Genomic DNA, 27,260 nt, shown 5'->3' with positions numbered 1-27,260 from the left:
CTTTGGCAGTGATTACAGCTGTGAGTCTTTCTGGGTAAGTCTCTCTAAGAGCTTTCCAGACCTGGATTGTACAATCATTTGCCCATTATTCTTTTCAAAATTCTTCAAGCTCTGTCAAATTGGTTGTTGATTTGTTGCCAAAACTAACTCGGCCACTCAGGAACATTCACTGTCTTCTTGGTAAGCAACTCCAGTGTAGATTTGGCCTTGTGTTTTAGGTTATTGTCCTGCTGAAAGGTGAATTCATCTTCCAGTGTCTGGTGGAAAGCAGACTGAAGCAGGTTTTCCTGCTTCTATCATCTATTGATTCAAACATGCTCTTAAACTTTCCTGACTGGCCATAGAGGACACCTAATTGATGGACCCAAGAAAGGGAATCCTGGATCAGTGGGGAGGCTGAGCAGCCAGCCTGTGTAATCAGATATACACAGTGTGCTCCACAATGGACATAGAGGGCTAATGGCTGCTGCCTCCTCACAATTGCCTCTGCATCTGTGTATTTTCCTGCCATGTTTGAGGCACCATCGTAACTCTGCCCACATAAGCCAGACATGGGAAAATTGAGCCTCAACAACACATCAGTTGCCACTTTCGCAATGCCCTCGCCTGTTGTCTCCGATACCCTGTATAGTCCAATAAACTCCTCGTGAGGGACAAGGCCATAGTCAACATAACGCAGGCAGACATTCTCCTGTTCAGCACCAGAGACATCTTGAGTACCATCAACAATTACTGAAAATTGTACAATTGGAAGAGACCTCATCTCAGCTGGAATGCCTCGAATGACTGTATTGGCCATGATGTTCAGAATTTAATTATGTGCTTTGGGACCTGTGTACATTTGTGGTACGCTCTGTTAACCACTTCAGTACAATGGGATTATCCTCTTCTGCCCTAAGTTTCAAAAGCTGGTATAAATTCCAATTGTCATCCGTGTGGCCTCTAAAGGCTTGTCCCTGTCTTGCTACGTGCCGCACCGAACTTACAATTTTCATCAAGCAATTCCGTGCGTCCTCCTGCTGTTTACCCCATGCGCTGGGTAACTGGGCACTGATTGGATTTAGCTGGTGTGCTGTTACAGTTACAAAGTGGCGGTGGGTTTGGCAGTTTTGATGTGTTGTGAATTTTACAATGGCTTTTCTCCAGTTCCTAAATCCTGCACTAATGAAGGAAGCATCCTCTCTTTTGCCAAAAGATGTCTGGCTTGAAAACCCTTGGCTTCAGTGAAAACACAACACTCATTTTATTGATGGATTATAATGTAGCCAGGGAAATTCGCAAAACCATTTATCTTGAAACATCAACACTCTGTTGGCTAGAGTTTGCGGTTCTATAAATTGTGGGTGTGGCTGATATGGTTTTGTGCCATCACTGAGGTAACTGGAAAATGCTGTGCCACTGTCCCCTATACTGGTGCTGCTTGCAACAAGGTTGACACGTGGTCCTGCCGTGGCTGTGACACTGTCCTCTGAAGTCTCTCTCCCTGGCTCTTTCACCACCCTCACTGACTTACAGTCTGTCTCCTAGAAAATAAATAAGGTGTTTGCCATACTCCTAACTACCGGTACCCAAAACGACACAATTAATCACAACAGCAATACCATTGCCTTAAACTAATCTTGGTTCAGTCACCAGTTTAAGTTGAGAGTGGGGGTATCCATGGCAATTGTGTCCCTATTTTGCAAGTCTAAAAAAGAGGGAACCTTTCATAATGTTGTCAAACAAAGACTCAACAAACTTACCTGAGACTCCCTGTCTCTGCCAGTCTGTCCCTGCCAGTATGTCCCCAGCTCTGCTGTCTGTGTGCCATCTGTTGCCTACTCTGCCTAATGACATCATTATGAAACATTTCCATTAGCATTTCACTTCTTTCTTATGAACATTTTATCAACTAGTCTTTGAGATATTAGGCTACTAGGGTTCTTACTTTTCGTTTTGGTGTACTGAAAAATGCTCTCGTGTCTGTCTTTTTTCTACCTGGCTGGCTGGCTGGCTGGCTGGCTGGCTGGCTACACACACACACACACACACACACACACACACACACACACACACACACACACACACACACACACACACACACACACACACACACACACACACACAGTGTGCAGGTTATTTACAGTATGAGATGTGCTTCGATCTACCAGGTAGCTAGCTAATCAGCAAGCAAATGTGAAACGGATTGCAGTGACAATGATTGACAGCTGAATGAGTTCACCATTTACACAAGGTATGCTGAAACCTTTTGCAATTTTAATATAGTTTGTTATCGATTTATATTGGCTCCCACAATATCTGAATTTCCAGAGCTAGCCAGCACCAATTCCGTTACTGTTGTGTTTGCTATAATCTTTGCTATTGTCAGTTTACGCCAGGATTGGCACACAGGTGCTTCAAAGTCCCCTAGCGACAATTTAGCTTTTGCAATGAGACCATTAAAGATATTTAAGACAGTGTTGGAAGAGAGTATAGTTCTGTTCAATTTGGAGTTCAGTTTATCGGTAACCTTATCAGCATGCACTACAGCTGCATGCTGATCTTGGAATAAACTAACGATAGCAAATACTTCATCTTTGACGATGCCACATAAATGGAATAGGTGCTAGCTAATGTTTGCTTTAGTTTGCGCCATCGGTTTGCTCGCTAGCTCTGCAAATTCAGCTATTGTGTGTGTGAACCCTACCAACATAAAAGATCGCTATGGTGTGATTGACTGGATTAACCTCACGTTAGCTACATGCATTGAGTGCCTTTCAGATGGTAAACATGAACACTCTGTCACCTTGCCAGCTAAGGAACACGACATTGCATTGCTAGCTCCTCTCATTGACTCGAATTCAAACAACTGCAAACACTGGTTGATGTTACTGTAGCTAGCTAGAAAATGTCAGCTAACCGCTAGCTAACATAAAGAGTGACATGTAATTCAATGCAGCGAAAATGAAGACTGGTGATGTTTATAAATGTGTTTTATTGTATTGAGTGGTAGAAGTAAAGAAATGTCTAACATATCCTTTGAACTACTAACTGGAGGTCAGCCACCAATGACAGACTCTGTCAGATTCCCACACATGCACTGTACCTGCATCATGTGCCACTGCTGAGGGCTGGGAGGGTGGGAGGCAGTGGATCAAACCATTGTGAGCGGGGGTCGCAATGTTTAGAAACTTAAAAACGCGCTATTAAGTGTCTATAATCAGCACAAGTGCTTTCATTGCGTATTATTAATATTTTTGAAATTACATAGTTATGTTTACAGTGATATATTGGGTGGGACAAATCATATTTTTTCCCAGGATGGGGGGGTCGTGTCCCCACCCGTCCCCCCTGGGATTTCCGCCTATGCCCCAAACAGGGAAACAGTTCCCAATCAAAGTTGTTATCACATACTCCGCTAAGGCAGTTATTTATCTTATAACTTGTCCTTGTGGTAAAAATTATGTGAGCAAAACAAAGCGCAAACTAAAAGTAAGAATCTCTGAGCATCGTAGCACCATTAGGTGCAGAAACTCGACGTACCCAGTTGCGGGCGGCCCACTTTTTAAAAGCGAACCACTCTATTTCATCCCTTCGCTATATCGGCATCGAACACGTCACCCTCCCTAAGAGAGGGAGGGACCTTGACAATTTATTGTTAAAACAAGAGGCGGCCTGGATCATTTAATTTAAGACCCTTGCTCCTTTCAGTCACAATGTAGAGTTTGATCTGAAGCCATGTATATACCAGCAGCATACCACCCTGCATACCACTATTGGCTTGCTTCTGAAGCTAAGCAAGGTCGGTCCTGGTCAGTCCCTGGATGGGAGACCAGATGCTGCTGGAAGTGGTGTTGGAGGGCCAGTAGGAGGCACTCTTTCCTCTGGTCTAAAAAATATCCCAATGCCCCAGGGCAGTGATTGGGGACACTGCCCTGTGTAGGGTGCCGTCTTTCGGATGGGACGTTAAACGGGTGTCCTGACTCTCTGAGGTCGTTAAAGATCCCATGGCACTCATCGTAAGAGTAGGGGTGTTAACCCCGGTGTCCTGGCTAAATTCCCAATCTGGCCCTCAAACCATCATGGTCACCTAATAATCCCCAGTTTATAATTGGCTCATTCATCCCCCTCCTCTCCCCTGTAACTATTCCCCAGGTCGTTGCTGCAAATGAGAACGTGTTCTCAGTCAACTTACCTGGTAAAATAACGGTAAAATAAAAAAATATATAAAAAAAATACAGTGCATTCGGAAAGTATTCAGACCCCTTGACCTTTTCCACATTTTGTTATGTTACAGCCTTATTCTAAAATGTTTTAAATTATTGATTTTTTTTTACTCATCAATCTACACTCAATACCTCATAATGAATAAGTGAAAACATGTTTTTAGAAATGGTTGCAAATGTATTAAAAATAAAAAACAGATACCTTATTTACATAAGTATTCAGACCCTTTGCTATCAGACTCGAAATTGACCTCAAGTGCATCCTGTTTCCATTGATCATCCTTGAGATGTTTCTACAACTTTATTGGAGTCTCCCTGTGGTAAATTCAATTGATTGAACATTATTTGGAAAGGCACACTTGTCTATATAAGGTCCCACAGTTGATAGTGCATGTCAGAGCAAAAACCAAACTGTGAGGACGAAGGAATTGTCCATAGCGGTGTCGAGGCACAGATCTGGGGAAGGGTACCAAATAATGTCTGCAGTAGCCTCCATCATTCTGATATGTAAGAATTTTGGAACCACCAAGACTCTTCCTAGAGCTGGCCGTCCGGCCAAACTGAGCAATCGGGGGGGAGGGCCTTGGTCAGGGAGGTGAACAAGAACCTGATGGTCACTCTTACAGAGTTCCAGAGTACCTCTGTGGAGATGGGAGAAACTTCCAGAATGACAACCATCTCTGCAGCACTCCACCAATCAGGCATTTATGGTAGAGTGGCCAGACGTAAGCCACTCCTCAGTAAAAGGCACATGACAGCCCACTTGGGAGTTTTCCAAAAGGCACCTAAAGGACTCGCAGACAATGAGAAACAAGATTATCTGGTCTGATGAAACCATGACTGAACTCTTTGGCCTGAATGCCAAGTGTCACATCTGGAGGAAACAAGGCACCATCGGTCAAGCATGGTGGTAGCAGCATCATGCTGTGGGGATGTTTGTCATCGGCAGGGACTGGGTCAGAATTGAGGGAAAGATGAACGGAGCAGCTTTGCACACTCTTGGCGTTCTCTCAACCAGCTTCATGAGGTAGGCACGTGGAATGCATTTCAATTAACAGGTGTGCCTTGTTAAAAGTTCAATTGTGGAGTTTCTTTCCTTAATGCATTTGAGACAATCAGTTGTGTTGTGACAAGGTAGGGGTGGTATACAGAAGATAGCCCTATTTGGTAAAAGACCAAGTCCATATTATGTCAAGAACATCTCAAATAAGCAAAGAGAAATTACATTCCATCATTACTTTAAGACATGAAGGTCAGTCAATTCGAAAAATTTTAAGAACTTTTAACGTTTCTTCAAGTGCAGTTGCAAAAACTATCAAGCGCTATGATGAAACTGACTCTCATGAGGACTGACACAGGAAAGGAAGACCCAGAGTTACCGCTGCTGCAGAGGATACGTTCATTAAAGTTAACTGCACCGCAGATTACAGCCCAAATAAATGCTTCAGAGTTCAAGTAACAGACACATCTCAACATCAACTGTTCAGAGGAGACTGCGTGAATCAGGCCTTCATGCTTGAAATGCTGTGAAGAAACCAGTACTAAAGGACACCAATAAGAGTAGGAGACTTGCTTAGGCCAAGAAACACGAGCAATGGACATTAGACCGGTGGAAATCTGTCTTTTGGTCTGATGAGTCCAAATTTGGGATATTTGGTTCCAACCGCCGTGTCTTTGTGAGGCGCAGAGTAGGTTAACGGATGATCTCCACATGTGTGGTTCCCACCAGGAAGCATGGCGGAGAATGTTATGGTGTGGGGGTGGTTTGCTGGTGACACTGTCTGTGATTTATTTAGAATTCAAGGCGCACTTAACCAGCATGGCTCCCACAGCATTCTGCAATAATACGCCATCCCATCTGGTTTGCGCTTAATGGGACTGTCATTTGTTTTTCAACAGAACAATGACCCAACACACCTCCGGGTTGTGTAAGGGCTATTTGACCAAGGAGAGTGATGGAGTGCTGCATCAGATGATCTGGCCTCCACAATCACCAAACCTCAACCCAATTGAGATGGTTTTGGATGAGTTGGACCGCAGAGAGAAGGAAAAGCAACCAACAAGTGCTCAGCATATGTGGGAACTCATTCAAGACTGTTGGAAAAGCATTCCTCATGAAACTGGTTGAGAGAATGCCAAGAGTGTGCAAAGCTGTCATCAAGGCAAAGGGTGGCTACTTTGAAGAATCTAAATGATAAAATATATTTTGATTTGTTACACTTTTTTGGCTACTACATGATTCCATATGTGTTATTTCATAATGTTGATGTCTTCACTATTATTCTACAATGTAGAAAATAGTAAAAATAAAGAAAACCCTTGAATGAGTAGTTGTGTACAAACCTTTGACTGGTACTGTATAAAAAAGGTGGCTGTTTTGTCTTGTATTTAAGTGTTGACAGCCAGTAGACACCATGTTTATATTGGAGACGGTGACGCGTTTAAATAGTGACGCATTAACGTTGATCATGTTGTGAAATGGTAGTTGTTTTCTGATGGCTGTGAGAACTTGTCCAACCAAAAAAGTTGGATATATTTGTTGTCTTAAGGGGGGAAGATGATACGAGCTTTGGTTTTTCCATTTATATTTTGAGTTTGGACGTTAGCAAGTTGGGCACACCGATTGGTGTCACCTCGTTAGTCAGTATATGTTACACCTGTGCTGCCTTGTCATCTCATATGTCAGAAGGTGTTTCACCTGTGCCAGCACAGGTGTGAGTTTTAATTTTGTTTGCCTTCTCTTGGGCAAATTTAGTGGGCCCTCAATGTGGGTGTCTTTTAGGTCCCATTTGTTGTTGCTAGTGGACACCCCCTTGAGTGTCTTTCAGAAGCCCTCCTAGAACTGCACTTGTTTTGTTTGTTGTTGGTGACTCTTTGATAGTTCCCCCCCTTCTGTTTGAGTGGCAATTTTTGGTTTCTTGCTTGGAAATGTAACAAGGATAAAAAAAAATTGCATTCTAATCTGAGCACTTCAGGTGTTTTCAATAAGAAACTCAAATGTTTGTTTTCCATGCCCTATTGAACATCTGTCCAGTTGAAATGATGGGGACACAGCTGGATTGTCACACAGAAAATGCATTGTTTCCTTCCCAATGTTACTGTGTGGGTGAAACGGTGTAGTGCTAATGGACATACAGTGGTTCTTCCTTTTAAAAATTGTGTCGTATTGCAGAACACCTTGCGGGCTGCTGCAGAATTCTATGGCACGTTATTTAAGTGTCAGCCATTGTTGCATTAATGCTGGTTAGTGTTAGTTAGACCACCAGAAGGCATCTTTGAGAAGCATTTGACTGTTTTAATATTGGCTGTACTAGAGAATTTAAAACCTTTTGTAAGAACATAGTATATGGGATAGCTTAATTCATTTAGCTAATTCATTTGTTTATTGTTTCTTTTCCAAGAAAAACGAAACCCTCAGGGTTTCCGTTAGGAAAATATGGCGCTGTACAACGTGACTGGCCCAACCGGAGATTCAGTGAACATAATAATCTCATTGATTTATCAAGACCAGTCCCCATGCTTGTCTCAGAACAGCGTGAAACGGTGCTGAAATAGTTGACCACAGGCTATTGCTATTAGGCTATTGCTGCAAATCCTATTATAACAATTGGATGACTTTGGGTGTTCCAACTATTTGTTGCCTTCATTAGCCTACTTTATTCCAATATTTCTGTTATTCAGTCATATTTATTCCCATAGCAATTCGTTATGGATTCATCCAGATGTGGTTAGAAAGCAATGCATTTGGTTAACCTTTACTTAACACCCATCCCGGATCCGGGAGCATCCTCATCAGTAAAAGCTGACTAGCATAGCCTAGCATAGCGCCACAAGTAAATAATAGCATATAAATATCATGAAATCACAAGTCCAATACAGCAAATGAAAGATAAACATCTTGTGAATCCAGCCATCATTTCCGATTTTTAAAATGTTTTACAGCGAAAACACAATATGTATTTCTATTAGCTAACCACAATAGCCAAAGACTCAACCGCATATTTTCACAATTTTTCTACCGCATATGTAGCTATCACAAAACCGACCAAATAGAGATATACAGTGGGGAGAACAAGTATTTGATACACTGCCGATTTTGCAGGTTTTCCTACTTACAAAGCATGTAGAGGTCTGTACTTTTTATCATAGGTACACTTCAACTGTGAGAGACGGAATCTAAAACAAAAAACCAGAAAATCACATTGTATGATTTTTAAGTAATTAATTTGCATTTTATTGCATGACATAAGTATTTGATCACCTACCAACCAGTAAGAATTCCGGCTCTCACAGACCTGTTAGTTTTTCTTTAAGAAGCCCTCCTGTTCTCCACTCATTACCTGTATTAACTGCACCTGTTTGAACTCGTTACCTGTATAAAAGACACCTGTCCACACACTCAATCAAACAGACTCCAACCTCTCCACAATGGCCAAGACCAGAGAGCTGTGTAAGGACATCAGGGATTAAATTGTAGACCTGCACAAGGCTGGGATGGGCTACAGGACAATAGGCAAGCAGCTTGGTGAGAAGGCAACAACTGTTGCCGTAATTATTAGAAAATGGAAGAAGTTGAAGATGACGGTCAATAACCCTCGGTCTGGGGCTCCATGCAAGATCTCACCTCGTGGGGCATCAATGATCATGGGGAAGGTGAGGGATCAGCCCAGAACTACACGGCAGGACCTGGTCAATGACCTGAAGAGAGCTGGGACCACAGTCTCAAAGAAAACCATTAGTACCACACTACGCCGTCATGGATTAAAATCCTGCAGCGCACGCAAGGTCCCCCTGCTCAAGCCAGCGCATGTCCAGGCCCGTCTGAAGTTTGCCAATGACCATCTGGATGATCCAGAGGAGGAATGGGAGAAGGTCATGTGGTCTGATGAGACAAAAATAGAGCTTTTTGGTCTAAACTCCACTCGCCGTGTTTGGAGGAAGAAGAAGGATGAGTACAACCCCAAGAACACCATCCCAACCGTGAAGCATGGAGGTGGAAACATCATTCTTTGGGGATGCTTTTCTGCAAAGGGGACAGGACGACTGCACCGTATTGAGGGGAGGATGGATGGGGCCATGGATCGCGAGATCTTGGCCAACAACCTCCTTCCCTCAGTAAGAGCATTGAAGATGGGTCGTGGCTGGGTCTTCCAGCATGACAACGACCCGAAACACACAGCCAGGGCAACTAAGGAGTGGCTCCGTAAGAAGCATCTCAAGGTCCTGGAGTGGCCTAGCCAGTCTCCAGACCTGAACCCAATAGAAAATCTTTGGAGGGAGCTGAAAGTCCGTATTGCCCAGCGACAGCCCCGAAACCTGAAGGATCTGGAGAAGGTCTGTATGGAGGAGTGGGCCAAAATCCCTGCTGCAGTGTGTGCAAACCTGGTCAAGAACTACAGGAAACGTATGATCTCTGTAATTGCAAACAAAGGTTTCTGTACCAAATATTAAGTTCTGCTTTTCTGATGTATCAAATACTTATGTCATGCAATAAAATGCAAATTAATTACTTAAAAATCATACAATGTGATTTTCTGTATTTTTGTTTTAGATTCCGTCTCTCACAGTTGAAGTGTACCTATGATAAAAATTACAGACCTCTACATGCTTTGTAAGTAGGAAAACCTGCAAAATCGGCAGTGTATCAAATACTTGTTCTCCCCACTGTAATTAGTCACTAACCAAGAAACAACTTCATCAGATGACAGTCTTATAACATGTTATACAATAAATGTATGTTTTGTTCGAAAATGTGCATATTTGAGGTATAAATCATAGTTTTACATTGCAGCTACCATCAAAAATATCACCAAAGCAGCCAGAATAATTACAGAGAGCAACGTGAAATACCTAAATACTCATCATAAAACATTTATGAAAAATACATGGTGTACAGCAAATGAAAGATAAACATCTTGTGAATCCAGCCAATATTTCCGATTTTTTAAAAGTGTTTTACAGCGAAAACACAATATAGCATTATATTAGCTTACCACAATAGCCAAACACACAACCGCATTTATTCACCGCAGAGATAGCATTCGCAAAAACCAGCAAAAGATATAAAATGAATCACTAACCTTGACCAACTTCATCAGATGACAGTCTTATAACATCAGGTTATACAATACACTTATGTTTTGTTCGAAAATGTGCATATTTAGAGCTGCAAACCGTGGTTATACATTGTGAATATGTAGCATCGATTCACCAGAATGTCCGGAGCTATTTTGGACACTCACCTAATCTGACCACAGAACTCATCATAAACTTTACTAAAAAATACATGTTGTACAGCAAATGAAAGATACACTGGTTCTTAATGCAACCGCAGTGTTAGATTTTTAAAAATAACTTTACCATAACAAACAGCTTGCGTTATTGCGAGACAGCGCCCGCCAAAACGGCAGAGAATAGGAATGAACATTTTCCACAGAAATACGAAATAACATCATAAATTGTTCTTACTTTTGCTGAGCTTCTGTCCCGTTCCTGACCTGTTTTCCCTTGTTTTGTATTTATTTAGTATGCTCAGGGCGTGAGTTGGGGTGGGTTGTCTATGTGTGTTTTCTATGTTGGGATTTTGGGTTCGGCCTGGTATGATTCTCAATCAGAGGCAGCTGTCAATCGTTGTCCCTGATTGAGAATCATACTTAGGCAGCTGGGGTTTCACGTTTGGTTTGTGGGTGTTTGTTCCTGTGTTAGTGTTTCGCCACACGGGACTGTTACGGTATGTTCGTTTATTGTTTTGTATCGTGTATTGTTTTCGTGTTCATTAAATTACCATGGAAACTTACCACTCTGCAAATTGGTCCTCCGATCCTTCTCGCCTCTCCTCGTCCGATGAGGAGGACGACTTAGACTATCGTTACAGCTTCCATCAGAGTCCTAGGTCCAGAATAAATCGTTGTTTGGTTTTAGAATGTCCTTTTCTCCTGTAGAATTAGCAACCTTAGCTAGCCATGTGGCGCGAACATGCCCATCTTCTCTCGACGCAAAGAACGGAAAATTCCAAAACTCCCAATAAACGTTGAATAAACTGATACAACTCGGTTGAAAAAAACTACTTTATGATGTTATTATCACATGTATCAAATAAAATCAGAGCCGGAGATATCCGCCGTGTATACCGAACGCTTTTCAGAAGCCAATGTCGATGTACTCGCGCCAGAGAAGACAAAGAAATTTCCAGACCTGCCACTCCAAAAGCTCTCATTCGACCTCAGATCAAGCTAGACACCCCATTCCACCTTCCACTGCCTGTTGACATCTAGTGGAAGGCGTATGAAGTGCATGCATATCGATACATATTAGGCAATTGAATAGGCAGGCCCTGGAACAGAGCATCGTTTTCAGATTTTTCACTTCCTATATCGAAGTTTGCTGCAAAATGAGTTCTGTTTTACTCACAGATATAATTCAAACAGTTTTAGAAACTTGAGAGTGTTTTCTATCCAATAGTAATAATAATATGCATATTGTACGATCTAGAATAGAGTACGAGGCAGTTTAATTTGGGCACGATTTTTTCCAAAGTGAAAACAGCGCCCCCCTATTGACAAGAAGTTTTAACTCGGTAAGGGTCTATTGTCCTGCTGATAGGCCATCAAGGTTGGATAGAATTATATAATTGTTCAACAAGCGTTTTGTACTCATAAATTAATATTTCATAAATCTTGGCTTCCCAATTCTGTACAATTCACCATATTACAATACATTCGCTCCATTACAATTAGCTGCCATGTCTTTAACATGAAACAATAACGCAGTGCACCATCATTTGCTAATTTCCTCATTATTCAGTAGAGGAATGAATCTTTAGTAGTTGTAGGTAGAAACGATTGACTCTTTCTCAGTGTACATAACGTGTGGGTTGGTTGATGAAATGAATCTCCCGTGTGGCTAAGTTGGTAAGAAGATGTCACTAGCAATGCCGGGGTTGCGTTTCTATTGCCACAGATTCACATACTCTAAAAATACATATTCCCAAAAAATGTAGGCAATAAGGCACGAGGGGGTGTGGTATGCGGCCAGGGATGTTCTTAGGCACAACGCAACGCCAATCAGCATTCCGAGCTCGAACCACCCAGTTTATAATATGGAATCTACAACACAGATGTGGAAGATGTTTAGTGGTGTTAACTAAATATAAAATATAGGCCTCGGCGGCCTGATTGGTCTTACACTTTTCCCCCATCCATAGTAAACACAACTGATTTTAAACTAATTGCATTTTTAACTGAAGATCATTATTAGTTCATTATCAGGTTTGTTAGCTGGGACTGGGGGAAAAGTGTGACAGCAATCAGGCCCCCGAGGACTGGAGTTGCCCAGGCCTGTGCTAGGCAGTAGTATATTCATAAGGCTATATTCTGTGTCCTGGCTGGCTTCCCCTCAGACTAGGGCTCCTGCTTCTTATCAACACCTCTCTCTTTATCTCTCTCTCTCTCGCTCTGTGTGTTTGAGCCTCGGAAGGCTATTTTACACAACACGGGAAATGTGACTCTTCAGCTCTATCTGGTGATTACATTTAGATATGAAGCTGTTAGAAGCCCCAACACACACACACACACACACAGCAGCCAGCTAATGTCGAATTGACTAGTATAGAAATATATTCTCCAAACTGCTGTTTTGATCCTCAGTATTGATTTGGAATCCTCATGCGAAGGCCCCTTTTGCATTGAATCGATAGCATTAAAATTGGATATAGGCTCCCCATGGTCTAATTGCAAACTTTCATAGATGAATGGTGGTGCACACAGACTGCGTACTATCAGAAACAAACACAGACACACACGGGAAAGAGCTTCCTCCCTGAGGGTCTGTTAAATCTCCTACTAACTAACCTTTCTGCTATGATGGGCCCCAATGATGTTTCATTAGGCAGGTTCCTCTATACTGATTAGAGTCGTGACTATAAACCCCTCGGGACAATATACAGTGGGGAGAACAAGTATTTGATACACTGCCGATTTTGCAGGTTTTCCTACTTACAAAGCATGTAGTCTGTAATTTTTATCATAGGTACACTTCAACTGTGAGAGACGGAATCAAAAATCCCCCCAAAAAATCCAAAACAAAAATCCAGAAAATCACATTGTATGATTTTTAAGTAATTCATTTGCATTTTATTGCATGACATAAATATTTGATCACCTACCAACCAGTAAGAATTCCGGCTCTCACAGACCTGTTAGTTTTTCTTTAAGAAGCCCTCCTGTTCTTCACTCATTACCTGTATTAACTGCACCTGTTTGAACTCGTTACCTGTATAAAAGACACCTGTCCACACACTCAATCAAACAGACTCCAACCTCTCCACAATGGCCAAGACCAGAGAGCTGTGTAAGGACATCAGGGATAAAATTGTAGACCTGCACAAGGCTGGGATGGGCTACAGGACAATAGGCAAGCAGCTTGGTGAGAAGGCAACAACTGTTGGCACAATTATTAGAAAATGGAAGAAGTTCAAGATGACGGTCAATCACCCTCGGTCTGGGGCTCCATGCAAGATCTCACCTCGTGGGGCATCAATGATCATGAGGATGGTGAGGGATCAGCCCAGAACTACACGGCAGGACCTGGTCAATGACCTGAAGAGAGCTGGGACCACAGTCTCAAAGAAAACCATTAGTAACACACTACGCCGTCATGGATTAAAATCCTGCAGCGCACGCAAGGTCCCCCTGCTCAAGCCAGCGCATGTCCAGGCCCGTCTGAAGTTTGCCAATGACCATCTGGATGATCCAGAGGAGGAATGGGAGAAGGTCATGTGGTCTGATGAGACAAAAATAGAGCTTTTTGGTCTAAACTCCACTCGCCATGTTTGGAGGAAGAAGAAGGATGAGTACAACCCCAAGAACACCATCCCACCCGTGAAGCATGGAGGTGGAAACATCATTCTTTGGGGATGCTGTTCTGCAAAGGGGACAGGACGACTGCACCGTATTGAGGGGAGGATGGATGGGGCCATGTATCGCGAGATCTTGGCCAACAACCTCCTTCCCTCAGTAAGTGCATTGACGATGGGTCGTGGCTGGGTCTTCCAGCATGACAACGACCCGAAACACACAGCCAGGGCAACTAAGCAGTGGCTCCGTAAGAAGCATCTCAAGGTCCTGGAGTGGCCTAGCCAGTCGCCAGACCTGAACCCAATAGAAAATCTTTGGAGGGAGCTGAAAGTCCGTATTGCCCAGCGACAGCCCCGAAACCTGAAGGATCTGGAGAAGGTCTGTATGGAGGAGTGGGCCAAAATCCCTGCTGCAGTGTGTGCAAACCTGGTCAAGAACTACAGGAAATGTATGATCTCTGTAATTGCAAACAAAGGTTTCTGTACCAAATATTAAGTTCTGCTTTTCTGATGTATCAAATACTTATGTCATGCAATAAAATGCAAATTAATTACTTAAAAATCATACAATGTGATTTTCTGGATTTTTGTTTTAGATTCCGTCTCTCACAGTTGAAGTGTACCTATGATAAAAATTACAGACCTCTACATGCTTTGTAAGTAGGAAAACCTGCAAAATCGGCAGTGTATCAAATACTTGTTCTCCCCACTGTATATCTTTGGTGCACATTTCTGTCAACCAGTCTAAATGGTTTGACTTGCTTAGTTAAAGGTTAAATAAAATAAATAAACAATTCATTGTCAGGCTTTCAGTGTTTGATTTGTGATTTTCTTTTTCTCTCTCGTTCTTTGAAGTTCCTGCCATCATTGCCACCAGCAGCTCAAGACAAGGCTCCCAGGTAAGGATACTTTTTTTGGTTCATTGCATCATGGTGCCACAGTTATGCTATTTTCACTCGGGTTTTATTTGGGTGCCTGTTACTAATTTGGGCTGATTGGTATGCTTCTCATATTTCTACCCAGTTCTCTCATCAACCCCTATTAAAGGTTTTGATTTCTTAAGCAACCTGAATCAAACCCAAAGATTGTCTGTTCTCTATCAACCGCTTGATCAATGGCCTCCTGGTCAAATCTCCGCTATCACTACAAATCCATACCCCTTTTCTCGTATTTTTCTCGCCCTCAAATAGTGGATCCTTTACTGTTGCTCTTGCTGTTGTTTTCCTTTTTTTGTTTTCAATCAGTCCTGTGTACTCGCTTCTCAATAAATAATGAGGGTGTTCAGTCACTATAATTGTTATCAGTGTGAGGGGAACTCTGACAGAAGCGCTTGTGGCGGAGCTGCTTAGCTTCACACTCTCTCCCCCGGAAAATTCTCTTTGTTTACCTTATGTCAGCAGTTTCTGCCTCCCCATTTTGTCCTCCCACATACGTTCACAGTTTTATATAATATTTTTTCATTTGACAGTTTTAACAGTTTAAAACAGTGCCAGGCAGAGGAAAACAATCACAAGGTGTAAAAAACTAAGAGTGGAATCTAAAGGAGGGTTGCCTCTTGTTTGCATTTGTCTATGCGGCTCGAGCTGCAGTCACAGCCAACAGACTTTGACCACTGACTTAAGCTTCAAAGGATCTTTATTTGACTCCAAACTTTGTTTGCTTTGAGAATCCATTTCACTAACGTTTTTTTTTTATGCGAGTAAAGTCCTACCATATAAAACAAAATCACGACAGCTGGGATGGAAACATCATTTGTTTGTTCGACATGGTGGGATCGTTTTGTGTCTGTAAAATTAATTATGGGAGATATGGAGGTGGAAACACCTTTTTATGCGCAAAAATCTATATACTGAACAAAAAAATATAAGTGCTACATGCTACAATTCCAGGAATTGTGTACAGATCCTTGTGACATGGGGCGGTGCATTATCATGCTGAAACATGAGGTGATGGCTGCGGATGACTGGCACGACAACGGGCCTCAGGATCTCGTCACGGTATCTCTGTGCATTCAAATTGCCATCAATAAAAGGCAATTGTGTTTGTTGTCCGTAGCTTTTGCCTGCCCATACCATAACCCCATCGCCACCATGGGGCGCTCTGTTCACAGTGTTGACATCAGTAAACCGCTCGCCCACACGACCCCATACATGTGGTTTGCGGTTGTGAAGCTGGTTGGACTTACTGCAAAGTTATCTAAAATGACGTTGGAGGCGGCTTATGGTGGAGAAATTAACATTAAATTCCCTGCCACCAGCTCTGGTGGACATTCCTGCAGTCAGCATGCCAGTTGCACACTCCCTCAAAACTTTAGACATCTGTGGCATTGTGTTGTGTGACAAAAGTGGCCTTTTATTGTCCCCTACACAAGGTGCACTTGTGTAATGATCATGCTGTTTAATCTTGAAGTGCCACATGCTGTCAGGTGGATTATTATCTTGGCATAGGATCATTAAAAAATATATATTTCACCTTTATTTAACCAGGTAGTCCAGTTGAGAACAAGTTCTCATTTACAACTGCGAACTGGCCAAGATAAAGTAAAGCAGTGAGATACAAACCTGAAATAAACAAACGTACAGTCAATAACACAATAGAAAGTCTATACAGTGTGTGCAAATGGCTTAAGGAGGTAAGACAGTAAATAGGCCATAGTAGCGACGTAATTACAATTTAGCAAATTAACACTGGAGTGATAGATGTGCAGATGATGATGTGCAAGTAGAAATACTGGTGTGCAAAAGAGCAAAAAAGTAATAAAAACAATATGGGGATGAGGTAGGTTGATTGGATGGGCTATTTACAGATGGGATGTGTACTGTACAGCTGCAGCGATCAGTAAGCTGCTCAGATAGCTGATGCTTAAAGTTAGTGAGGGAGATATGTCTCCAACTTCAGCGATTTTTTCATTGGCAGCAGAGAACTGGAAAGAAAGGCGCCAAAGGAGGTGTTGGCTTTGGGGATGACCAGTGAAATATGCCTGCTGGAGCGCGTGCTACGGGTGGGTGTTATGGTGACCAGTGAGCTGAGATAAGGCGGAGCGTTACCTAACAAAGACTTATAGATGACCTGGAGCCGGTGGGTCTGGCAACGAACATGTAGCGAGGGCCAGCCGACGAGAGCATACAGAGCATATCAGTGGTGGGTGGTATATGGGGCTTTGGTGACAAAACGGATGGCACTGTGATAGACTGCATCCAGTTTGCCTAGTAGAGTGTTGGAGGCTATTTTGTAAATGACATCGCCGAAGTCGAGGATCGGTAGGATAGTCAGTTTTACGAGGGTATGTTTGGCAGCATGCGTGAAGGAGGCTTTGTTGCGAAATTAATTTTAATTTTGGATTGGAGATGTTTAATATGAGTCTGGAAGGAGAGTTTACAGTCTAGCCAGACACCTAGGTATTTGTAGTTGTCCTCATATTCTAAGTCAGAACCCTCCAGAGTAGTGATGCTAGTCGGGCGGGCGGGTGCGGGCAGCAATCGGTTGAAGAGCATGCATTTAGTTTTATTAGCTTTTAAGAGCAGTTGGAGACCACGGAAGGAGTTTTGTATGGCATTGAAGCTAGTTTGGAGGTTTGTTAACACGGTGTCCAAAGAAGGGCCAGATGTATACAGAATGGTTTCGTCTGCGTAGTGGTGGGTCAAGGAATCACCCTCAGCAAGAGCGACATCGTTGATATATACAGAGAAAAGAGTCGGCCCGAGAATTGAACCCTGTGGTACCCCCATAGAGACTGCCAGAGGTAAGGAGAACAGGCCCTCCGATTTGACACACTGAACTCTATCTGAGTTCATGCTCACTAACAGGAATGTAAACAAATTTGTGCACAACATTTGAGAGAAATAAGCTTTTTTTGCGTATGCAACATTTCTGGGATCTTTTATTTAAAGTCATGAAACATGGGACCAACACTTAACATGTTGCGTTTATATTTTTGTTCAGGGTAAATTAACATCTGCTGCTGATGGAGCTCATGAGCTGGATCTGTGTGTGTGTGTGTGTGTGTGTGTGTGTGTGTGTGTGTGTGTGTGTGTGTGTGTGTGTGTGTGTGTGTGTGTGTGTGTGTGTGTGTGTGTGTGTGTGTGTGTGTGTGTGTGTGTGTGTGGAACATATCTGGGTTATTTTATTTCAGCTCATAAAACATTTTATTTTTGTTCAGCATAATAATCATATCGAAATAAACTTGAAGTTGCGCGATGATGTGGTGTGTGTGGTCCTCCCGCTACGACTTGGTAAAGCGTGCAGTTTATTAGGCTATAAGGGAAATAAGTCATAAGGAACTTTACGGAGTAATGAGCCTGATGCTGCTTTCCAAAAAATATCAAGGGTCATATTCTGGTGACATGATATTGGACTGCCATTTGAGAAATAAAAATATCCTCTCTCTTATCCATAATAATCTCATCATGTTACTAGACTAGTTGACCTGCACTGTATCTGCGAGTTGTTGGCTAGAGCGCAGGTTCCCAAGACCAGAGTAAGCACCGTTTGTGACAAAACTATCGGTATAATTGAAAATGTGATGGAAACACATTAAACTTTAGATTTCTATTCGATACATATAATGCATTGTTACTTTACAGCCTTATTCAAAAGTTGATTAAATTGTTTTGTCCCCCTCATCAATCTACACACAATACCCCATAATGACAAAGCAAAAAAAATAAATGAAATATCACATTTTACATAATTCAGACACTTTACTGTTGAAGCACCTTTGGCAGCGATTACAGCCTAGAGTCTTCTTTGCTATGACGCTACAAGCTTGGCACACCTGTATTTGGGGAGTATCTCCCATTCTCTGCAGAGCCTATCAAGCTCTGTCAGGTTGGATAGGGAGCATCGCTGCTCGATCGGGTTCAAGTCCGGGCTCTGGCTGGGCCACTCAAGGACATTCAGAGACTTGTCCTGTTGGAAGGTGAACCTTCGCCCCAGTCTGAGGTCGAAGGTTTTCATCAAGGATCTCCTCTGTACTTTGCTCCGTTAATCTTTCCCTTGATCCTGACTAGTCTCCCAGTTCCTGCCACTGAGTGACCATTGGGTTCTTGGTCACCCCCAAAACTTCTTCCATTGACCTTCAATGCTGCAGACATTTTTTGATACCCTTCCCTAGATCTGTTATTCGACACAATCCTGTCTCTGATCTCTCTGGACAGTTCCTTCGACCTCATTTCTTGGTTTTTGTTCTGACATGCACTGTCAACTGTGGGACCTTATATAGACAGGTGTGTGCCTTTCCAAATCATGTCCAATGAATTGAATTTACCACAAGTGGACAACCAAGTTTTAGAAACATATCAAGGATGATCAATGGAAACAGGATGCACCTGAGCTCAATTTCGAGTCTTACAGCAAAGGGTCTGAATACCTATTTACATAAGGGATTTCTGTTTTAATTTCATTATACAGTTTCAAAAATGTCTAAACCTGTTTTCGCTTTGTCGTTATGGGGTATTGTGTGTAGATTGTGGATTTTTTGTATTTTATTTAATCCATTTTAAAATAAGGCTGTAACGTAACAAAATGTGGAAAAAGGGAAGGGGTCTGAACACTTTCGAATGCACTGTAGGTACATAGGTCGAGAGAGAAATTGGAGTAATCAATGTCACAGTGACAGACAGGGACACATTTAACACCACTTTGCACACTCTTGCATGCATCTAGCTGATCTAGAGTGTAATTATTAATCGAACTGTTGCAAACAAGAGTTTCTATTTGACAAATTCAGGTATGTTTTTAACAGAATCGGTGGAATGAATACACCCCTGATCACACGCAAACACAGTTCACTTTCATAGTAGCCACATACACATTACAGTGGAAAAGCAGCCAACAAGTGCTCAGCATATTTGGGAACTCCTTCAAGACTGTTGGAAAAGCATTCCAGGTGAAGCTGGTTGAGAGAATGCCAAGAGTGTACAAAGCTGTCATCAAGGCAAAGGTTGGCTACTTTGAAGAATCTCAAATATAAAATAAATGTTGATTTGTTTCTTGGTTACTACATGATGTGTTATTTCATAGTTTTGATGTCTTTATTCTACAATGTAGAAAATAGTAAAAATAAATAAACCCTGGAATGAGTAGGTGTGTCCAAACTTTTTTGACTGGTGCTTGTGTTGTGCAGAAAAAAGTTGATTATTAATCCTTTTGTTTTAGTTAAGAACACATTGTAATCCAGTATGCTTTGATAACATTGCCAATATCCCTGTCCACATGGAAATTCTGTAAGAGTTAAATGGAGGCCAATTCGGTATCCTATTATTTAAAGTATTTACTTTTGATGCCAGCAAGAATGAGACCAGGAAGTATTTAAGACGGCTAACTTAATTAAGCCGCCTCCATGTATATCTCACTAGGTCAGGGTTTTTCAACCTCTATATATCTACTAGTTCTAATGTATCCATGATCTTCATGATCTCCTTCAGTGCTTGAGGGTGATAGTTTGTAGAGTGATTTCCTTTACGATCTATTGAGGTACTTAAAACCGTATTATCATCTCCCACCATAATAGATTCATACGTTGCTTATGAGCTCAATAGATTATTATATATATTTTCGAAGAAGTGTGGATCATCATTATTTGGCCCATATAGATTAATTAGCCAGATCTGTTTTTGGGCCAATAGCATATTTCAAAGGATCCTTCTTCCTTGAGGATCTGTTTTCAGAGTTTGCACAATTAGATCAAAATTGTTGTTAATTAGTATAATCACTCCTTTTGAGTTTCTTTGCCCCTGACAAAAATATATTTCTCTCTCCGAGTCCTTTTTCCACCCAACCTCAACTGTATTTGTAGAATGAGTTTCCTATAAACAATATATATATTATTTCTCTTTTTGCCAGGAAAACCTGTTTCGTCTTTTTTTATGATCTGCTAAGTCATTGCAATTGTAACTGGCTATACTTATTAACCCATTTACCATAATATTACCCAAGTGTCAATTATACTTACCACAACCAATGTTTGTAAACTTACCATTAAAAAGCACCATGATGATTAAGTGTCCATATAGTTGTACCATAGTACTTTCCCTGTTAAGAAAACTGTATCTAGGACTGTGTAAACCTCCAATTGTCCTAATATTCCACCCACTAAAACCTCCCCTATATATCTGTACCATAATATTTGCCCTCTTAAGCATACTGTATCTGCAACTGTGTAAACCTCCAATTGTCTTTAATATTCCACCCACTAAAACCTCCCCCATATCTAGGAGGTCTGTTGTCACTAAGACCTAAGAGAACTAACCAAATAACATGGAGAACAGTCACAAAAATAAAATAATAATAAATAATATTATTATAATTAATAAGAGCACAATATTATAGCTTCATGCTCATATTAAGAAAGTCCTAGCAAACGCTACGAGCATGTCAGCCCAGTCTTGTCAGTTCATTGGATCCAATTGTTTGAAAACATTAAGAGATAAGTACCTATAAATATCGCAAGACCTTTTCTTTTGTCCATTTACATGCACGCTGCCTATCGGCAGAGAGATATATTTCATGTAGTCCTTATTATATCCTGTTATAGTCCAACAAGAAGGAATAAGGAACATGCATTCCAACAGCCGCTAATGACTGCAAGTAAAAATAAGTCTTATTCATCACACTACCCATAAAGGGAAAATAATTTTAGCTCCAAATCGACCCTGACACAGCGATGGCACGATAGCAAAGAATACATACAGTATTGACAATCCAGAGCAAGTAAACCTGTAAATCCAACCCTCTCTCCACCCATACACATTTTGTTTTTTATTCCAGGTTCGTTGCTCTATCACATTTACATTTAAGACATTTACATTTAAGTCATTTAGCAGACGCTCTTATCCAGAGCGACTTACAATTTGGTGCATTCACCTTATGATATCCAGTGGAACAATCACTTTACAATAGTGCATCTAACTCTTTTAAGTGGGGGGACGTGAGAGAACTTGGGAAAGTTGAACACCAGACGGGCTGCGGCGTTCTGGATGAGTTGTAGGGGTTTAATGGCACAGGCAGGGAGCCCAGCCAATAGCGAGTTGCAGTAATCCAGACGGGAGATGACAAGTGCCTGGATTAGGACCTGCGCCGCTTCCTGCGTGAGGCAGGGTCGTACTCTGCGAATGTTGTAGAGCATGAACCTACAGGAACGGGTCACCGCCTTGATGTTAGTTGAGAACGACAGGGTGTTGTCCAGGATCACGCCAAGGTTCTTAGCACTCTGGGAGGAGGACACAATGGAGTTGTCAACCGTGATGGCGAGATCATGGAACGGGCAGTCCTTCCCCGGGAGGAAGAGCAGCTCCGTCTTGCCGAGGTTCAGCTTGAGGTGGTGATCCGTCATCCACACTGATATGTCTGCCAGACATGCAGAGATGCGATTCACCACCTGGTTATCAGAGGGGGGAAAGGAGAAGATGAATTGTGTGTCGTCTGCATAGCAATGATAGGAGAGACCATGTGAGGATATGACAGAGCCAAGTGACTTGGTGTATAGCGAGAATAGGAGAGGGCCTAGAACAGAGCCCTGGGGGACACCAGTGGTGAGAGCACGTGATGCGGAGACAGATTCTCGCCACGCCACCTGGTAGGAGCGACCTGTCAGGTAGGACGCAATCCAAGCGTGGGCCGCGCCGGAGATGCCCAGCTCGGAGAGGGTGGAGAGGAGGATCTGATGGTTCACAGTATCAAAGGCAGCCGATAGGTCTAGAAGGATAAGAGCAGAGGAGAGAGAGTTAGCTTTAGCAGTGCGGAGCGCCTCCGTGACACAGAGAAGAGCAGTCTCAGTTGAATGACTAGTCTTGAAACCTGACTGATTTGGATCAAGAAGGTCATTCTGAGAGAGATAGCAGGAGAGCTGGCCAAGGACGGCACGTTCAAGAGTTTTGGAGAGAAAAGAAAGAAGGGATACTGGTCTGTAGTTGTTGACATCGGAGGGATCGAGTGTAGGTTTTTTCAGAAGGGGTGCAACTCTCGCTCTCTTGAAGACGGAAGGGACGTAGCCAGCGGTCAAGGATGAGTTGATGAGCGAGGTGAGGTAAGGGAGAAGGTCTCCGGAAATGGTCTGGAGAAGAGAGGAGGGGATAGGGTCAAGCGGGCAGGTTGTTGGGCGGCCGGCCGTCACAAGACGCGAGATTTCATCTGGAGAGAGAGGGGAGAAAGAGGTCAAAGCACAGGGTAGGGCAGTGTGAGCAGAACCAGCGGTGTCGTTTGACTTAGCAAACGAGGATCGGATGTCGTCGACCTTCTTTTCAAAATGGTTGACGAAGTCATCAGCAGAGAGGGAGGAGGGGGGAGGAGGGGGAGGAGGATTCAGGAGGGAGGAGAAGGTGGCAAAGAGCTTCCTAGGGTTAGAGGCAGATGCTTGGAATTTAGAGTGGTAGAAATTGGCTTTAGCAGCAGAGACAGAAGAGGAGAATGTAGAGAGGAGGGAGTGAAAGGATGCCAGGTCCGCAGGGAGGCGAGTTTTCCCTCATTTCCGCTCGGCTGCCCGGAGCCCTGTTCTGTGAGCTCGCAATGAGTCGTCGAGCCACGGAGCAGGAGGGGAGGACCGAGCCGGCCTGGAGGATAGGGGACATAGAGAGTCAAAGGATGCAGAAAGGGAGGAGAGGAGGGTTGAGGAGGCAGAATCAGGAGATAGGTTGGAGAAGGTTTGAGCAGAGGGAAGAGATGATAGGATGGAAGAGGAGAGAGTAGCGGGGGAGAGAGAGCGAAGGTTGGGACGGCGCGATACCATCCGAGTAGGGGCAGTGTGGGAAGTGTTGGATGAGAGCGAGAGGGAAAAGGATACAAGGTAGTGGTCGGAGACTTGGAGGGGAGTTGCAATGAGATTAGTGGAAGAACAGCATCTAGTAAAGATGAGGTCAAGCGTATTGCCTGCCTTGTGAGTAGGGGGGGAAGGTGAGAGGGTGAGGTCAAAAGAGGAGAGGAGTGGAAAGAAGGAGGCAGAGAGGAATGAGTCAAAGGTAGACATGGGGAGGTTAAAGTCACCCAGAACTGTGAGAGGTGAGCCATCCTCAGGAAAGGAACTTATCAGGGCGTCAAGCTCATTGATGAACTCTCCAAGGGAACCTGGAGGGCGATAAATGATAAGGATGTTAAGCTCGCTATCACCTCGGTATCACCTCGGCTGTTTTACACATACAGTTGAAGTCGGCGGTTTACATACACCTTAGCCAAATACATTTAAACTCAGTTTTTCACAATTCCTGACATTTAATCCTAGTAAAAATGCCTTGTTTTAGGTCAGTTTGGATCACCACTTTATTTTAAGAATGTGAAATGTCAGAATAATAGTAGAGTGATTTATTCCAGCTTTTATTTCTTTCATCACATTCCCAGTGGCTCAGAAGTTTACATACACTCAATTAGTATTTGGTAGCATTGCCTTTAAATTGTTTAACTTGGGTCAAACGTTTCGGGTAGCCTTCCACAAGCTTCCCACAATAAATTGGGTGAATTTTGGCCCATTCCTCCTGACAGAGCTGGTGTAACTGAGTCAGGTTTGTAGGCCTCCTTGCTCGCACACGCTTTTTCAGTTCTGCGAACAAATTTTCTATAGGATTGAAGTAAGGGCTTTGTGATGGCCACTCCAATACCTTGACTTTGTTGTCCTTAAGCCATTTAACCCTAAACTTCATGATGCCATCTATTTTGTGAAGTGCATCAGTCCCTCCTGCAGCAAAGCACCCCCACAGCGTGATGCTGCCACCCCCGTGCTTCACGGTTGGGATGGTGTTCTTCGGCTTGCTAGCCTCTCCCTTTTTCCTCCAAACATAACAATGGTCATTGTGGCCAAACAGTTCTATTTTTGTTTCATCAGACCAGAGGACATTTCTCCAAAAAGTACAATCTTTGTCCCCATGTGCAGCTGCAAACCATAATCTATCTTTTTTATGTCGGTTTTGGAGCAGTGGCTTCTTCCTTGCTGAGCGGCCTTTCAGGTTATGTCGATATTGGACTCGTTTTACTGTGGATATAGATACTTTTGTACCTGTTTCCTCCAGCATCTTCACAAGGTCCTTTACTGTTGTTCTGGGATTGATTCGCACTTTTTGCACCAAAGTACGTTCACCTCTAGGAGACAGAACGCGTCTCCTTCCTGAGCGGTATGACGGCTGCGTGGTCCCATGGTGTTTATACTTGCATACTATTGTTTGTACAGATGAACGTGGTACCTTCAGGCGTTTGGAAATTGCTCCCAATGATGAACCAGACTTTTTTTCTGATGTCTTGGCTGATTTCTTTTAATTTCCCCATGATGTCAAGCAAAGAGGCACTGAGTTTGAAGGTAGGACTTGAAATACATCCACAGGTACGCCTCCAATTGACTCAAATTACGTCAATTAGCCTATCAGAAGCTTCTAAAGCCATGGCATCATTTTCTGGAATTTTCAAAGCTGTTTAAAGGAACAGTCAACTTGGTGTATGTAAACATCTGACCCACTGGAATTGTGATACAGTGAATTATAAGTGAAATAATCTGTCTGTTAACAATTATTGGAAAAATTACTTGTGTTGTGCACAAAGCAGATGTCCTAACCAACTTGCCAAAACTATAGTTTGTTAACAAGAAATGTGTGGAACAACAAGTTTTAATGACTCCAACCTAAGTATATGTAAACCTCCAACTTATATATACAGTTGAAGTCGGAAGTTTACATACACTTAGGTTGGAGTCCTTAAAACTCGTTTTTCAACCACTCCACGAATTTCCATGTTTTGAGGCTAACATTCGATGGGTGTCAGAGTTAGTCAGCCTCCATCTCCATCTCTGACTCTCTCTGTTTCTCTTTCTCTCTGTATCTTCACTGCAGTGGCCGACACTCTCACTACTCCCCCGCTTGATGGATATCCACTCCAGGGGGGAGAGAGAGACTGTCAAGGAAGAAATGTTTTACCCGAGAGATGTATCTAAGCCCTACGAGATGGGTTGAGTGGTGTGGACTCAGTGTAATGTGTTTTAAACACCACAGGTTCCTGCAAAATGGCTGACAACCTCCTGTCAGATAGGATTACCAGGCCTAGATAGATAGACAGACGGAGTGCTATCTATCCTCCAGCCCTGGCTGGCAGCAGACACTGGCTCCAGACTCTGAGAAACAAAGTTAAAGGAGCCGGTCGGCTACAGCTCTGAGCCGAGAATAATCCATCTCTGGGATAATGGTGAAAATGCTGCTCGATTTGACCTCAGCGCTCTCTGCCACTGTCCATCAAATCATCTACTGTGAGGGAGATTTGCACGCCAGTGTTATGCCAGCACGCCTGTATGAGGTCTACAGAGAGGTGCACTCCTGGAATGTGCTCTGAATGGACCGGCGTTTCTTTGCTTTAACAATGCCATTCAGATAGCAACTGCACATCGCCTTGATTCAGCAATACTCTGTCTGCCGACTTTGTGCTCAGTTCTCCAAGTGACTGGAGTGTATTCTCCAAGGTTGTCTGTTAACTAAGCCCTTAGATTGTTTTTTATTTATTTTTTATTTAACCTGTATCTAGCAAGTTAGGTAAGAACAAATTCTTATTTACAATGACAGCCTACACCGTCCGAACCCTGACCAGGACGACACTGGGCCAATTGTGCGTCGCCCTATGCGACTCCCGATCACAGCCAGATGTGATACAGCCCAGGATCGATCCAGGGTCTGTAGTGACGCCTCTAGCACTGCGATGCAGTGCCTTATAGAGCGCTGCACCACTCAGGAGCCCATGCAATAGCTACAAAGCTAACATTTGGAATTGTTTGAAGATGGTCATAAAATGCATAATTTAGCCATTTCATTTTGAATTGGTTGGTGTAAAAAATATTTAAAAAATGTTTGATGAAACATTGCATGTTGCCTTTACTGCTATAGCCCATAGAAACGCATTGAATAACACATTTTTACATGGCAAACCCGACTTCAAAACGTTATTCCTTATGACATTTTTTTAAGTATGTCCTAAATCTGAGCGATATAAGAAAACTCAATGTGATTTGTGGCACATTTTACCCCCTATGCCCTGGTTGCAATTTTTTTCAGCCCGGTACTGAGTTACCTTCAGACGACTTCCCTGAAGCTTGTGTGCGTCGCAGAGAAGAACAACTGACACCTTTGACCCCTCCAACGGTTCAGTCTGGACAGTTGGTTTTGTGAGAATACCTCTTCAGAATGAGGAAATCCGCGACAGAGTTCAGACGAATGCTTGTAAAGCTTGTGGATATTGTGAAGCAA

The 27,260-nt window shown here is 42.8% G+C and overlaps 1 protein-coding gene across 3 annotated transcripts in view; it reads left to right on the top strand.

Moving 5' to 3' along the window:
• The window catches only part of LOC139547567 (beta-1,3-glucosyltransferase-like), a 172,059-nt gene that overhangs the window by 13,201 nt on the left and 131,598 nt on the right, over positions 1-27,260 (top strand). For all 3 annotated transcript variants that reach the window (XM_071356471.1, XM_071356469.1, XM_071356470.1), the window contains one exon: positions 14,914-14,957. In XM_071356471.1, the coding sequence (XP_071212572.1) occupies positions 14,914-14,957 (44 nt within the window). The remainder of the gene's footprint in view (positions 1-14,913; positions 14,958-27,260) is intronic.

The sequence above is a fragment of the Salvelinus alpinus genome, chromosome 21 (genome assembly GCF_045679555.1).
Source record: "Salvelinus alpinus chromosome 21, SLU_Salpinus.1, whole genome shotgun sequence".
In the NCBI taxonomy this organism is placed as follows: domain Eukaryota; kingdom Metazoa; phylum Chordata; class Actinopteri; order Salmoniformes; family Salmonidae; genus Salvelinus; species Salvelinus alpinus.
This window is presented reverse-complemented; position numbering and strand designations above follow the sequence as displayed.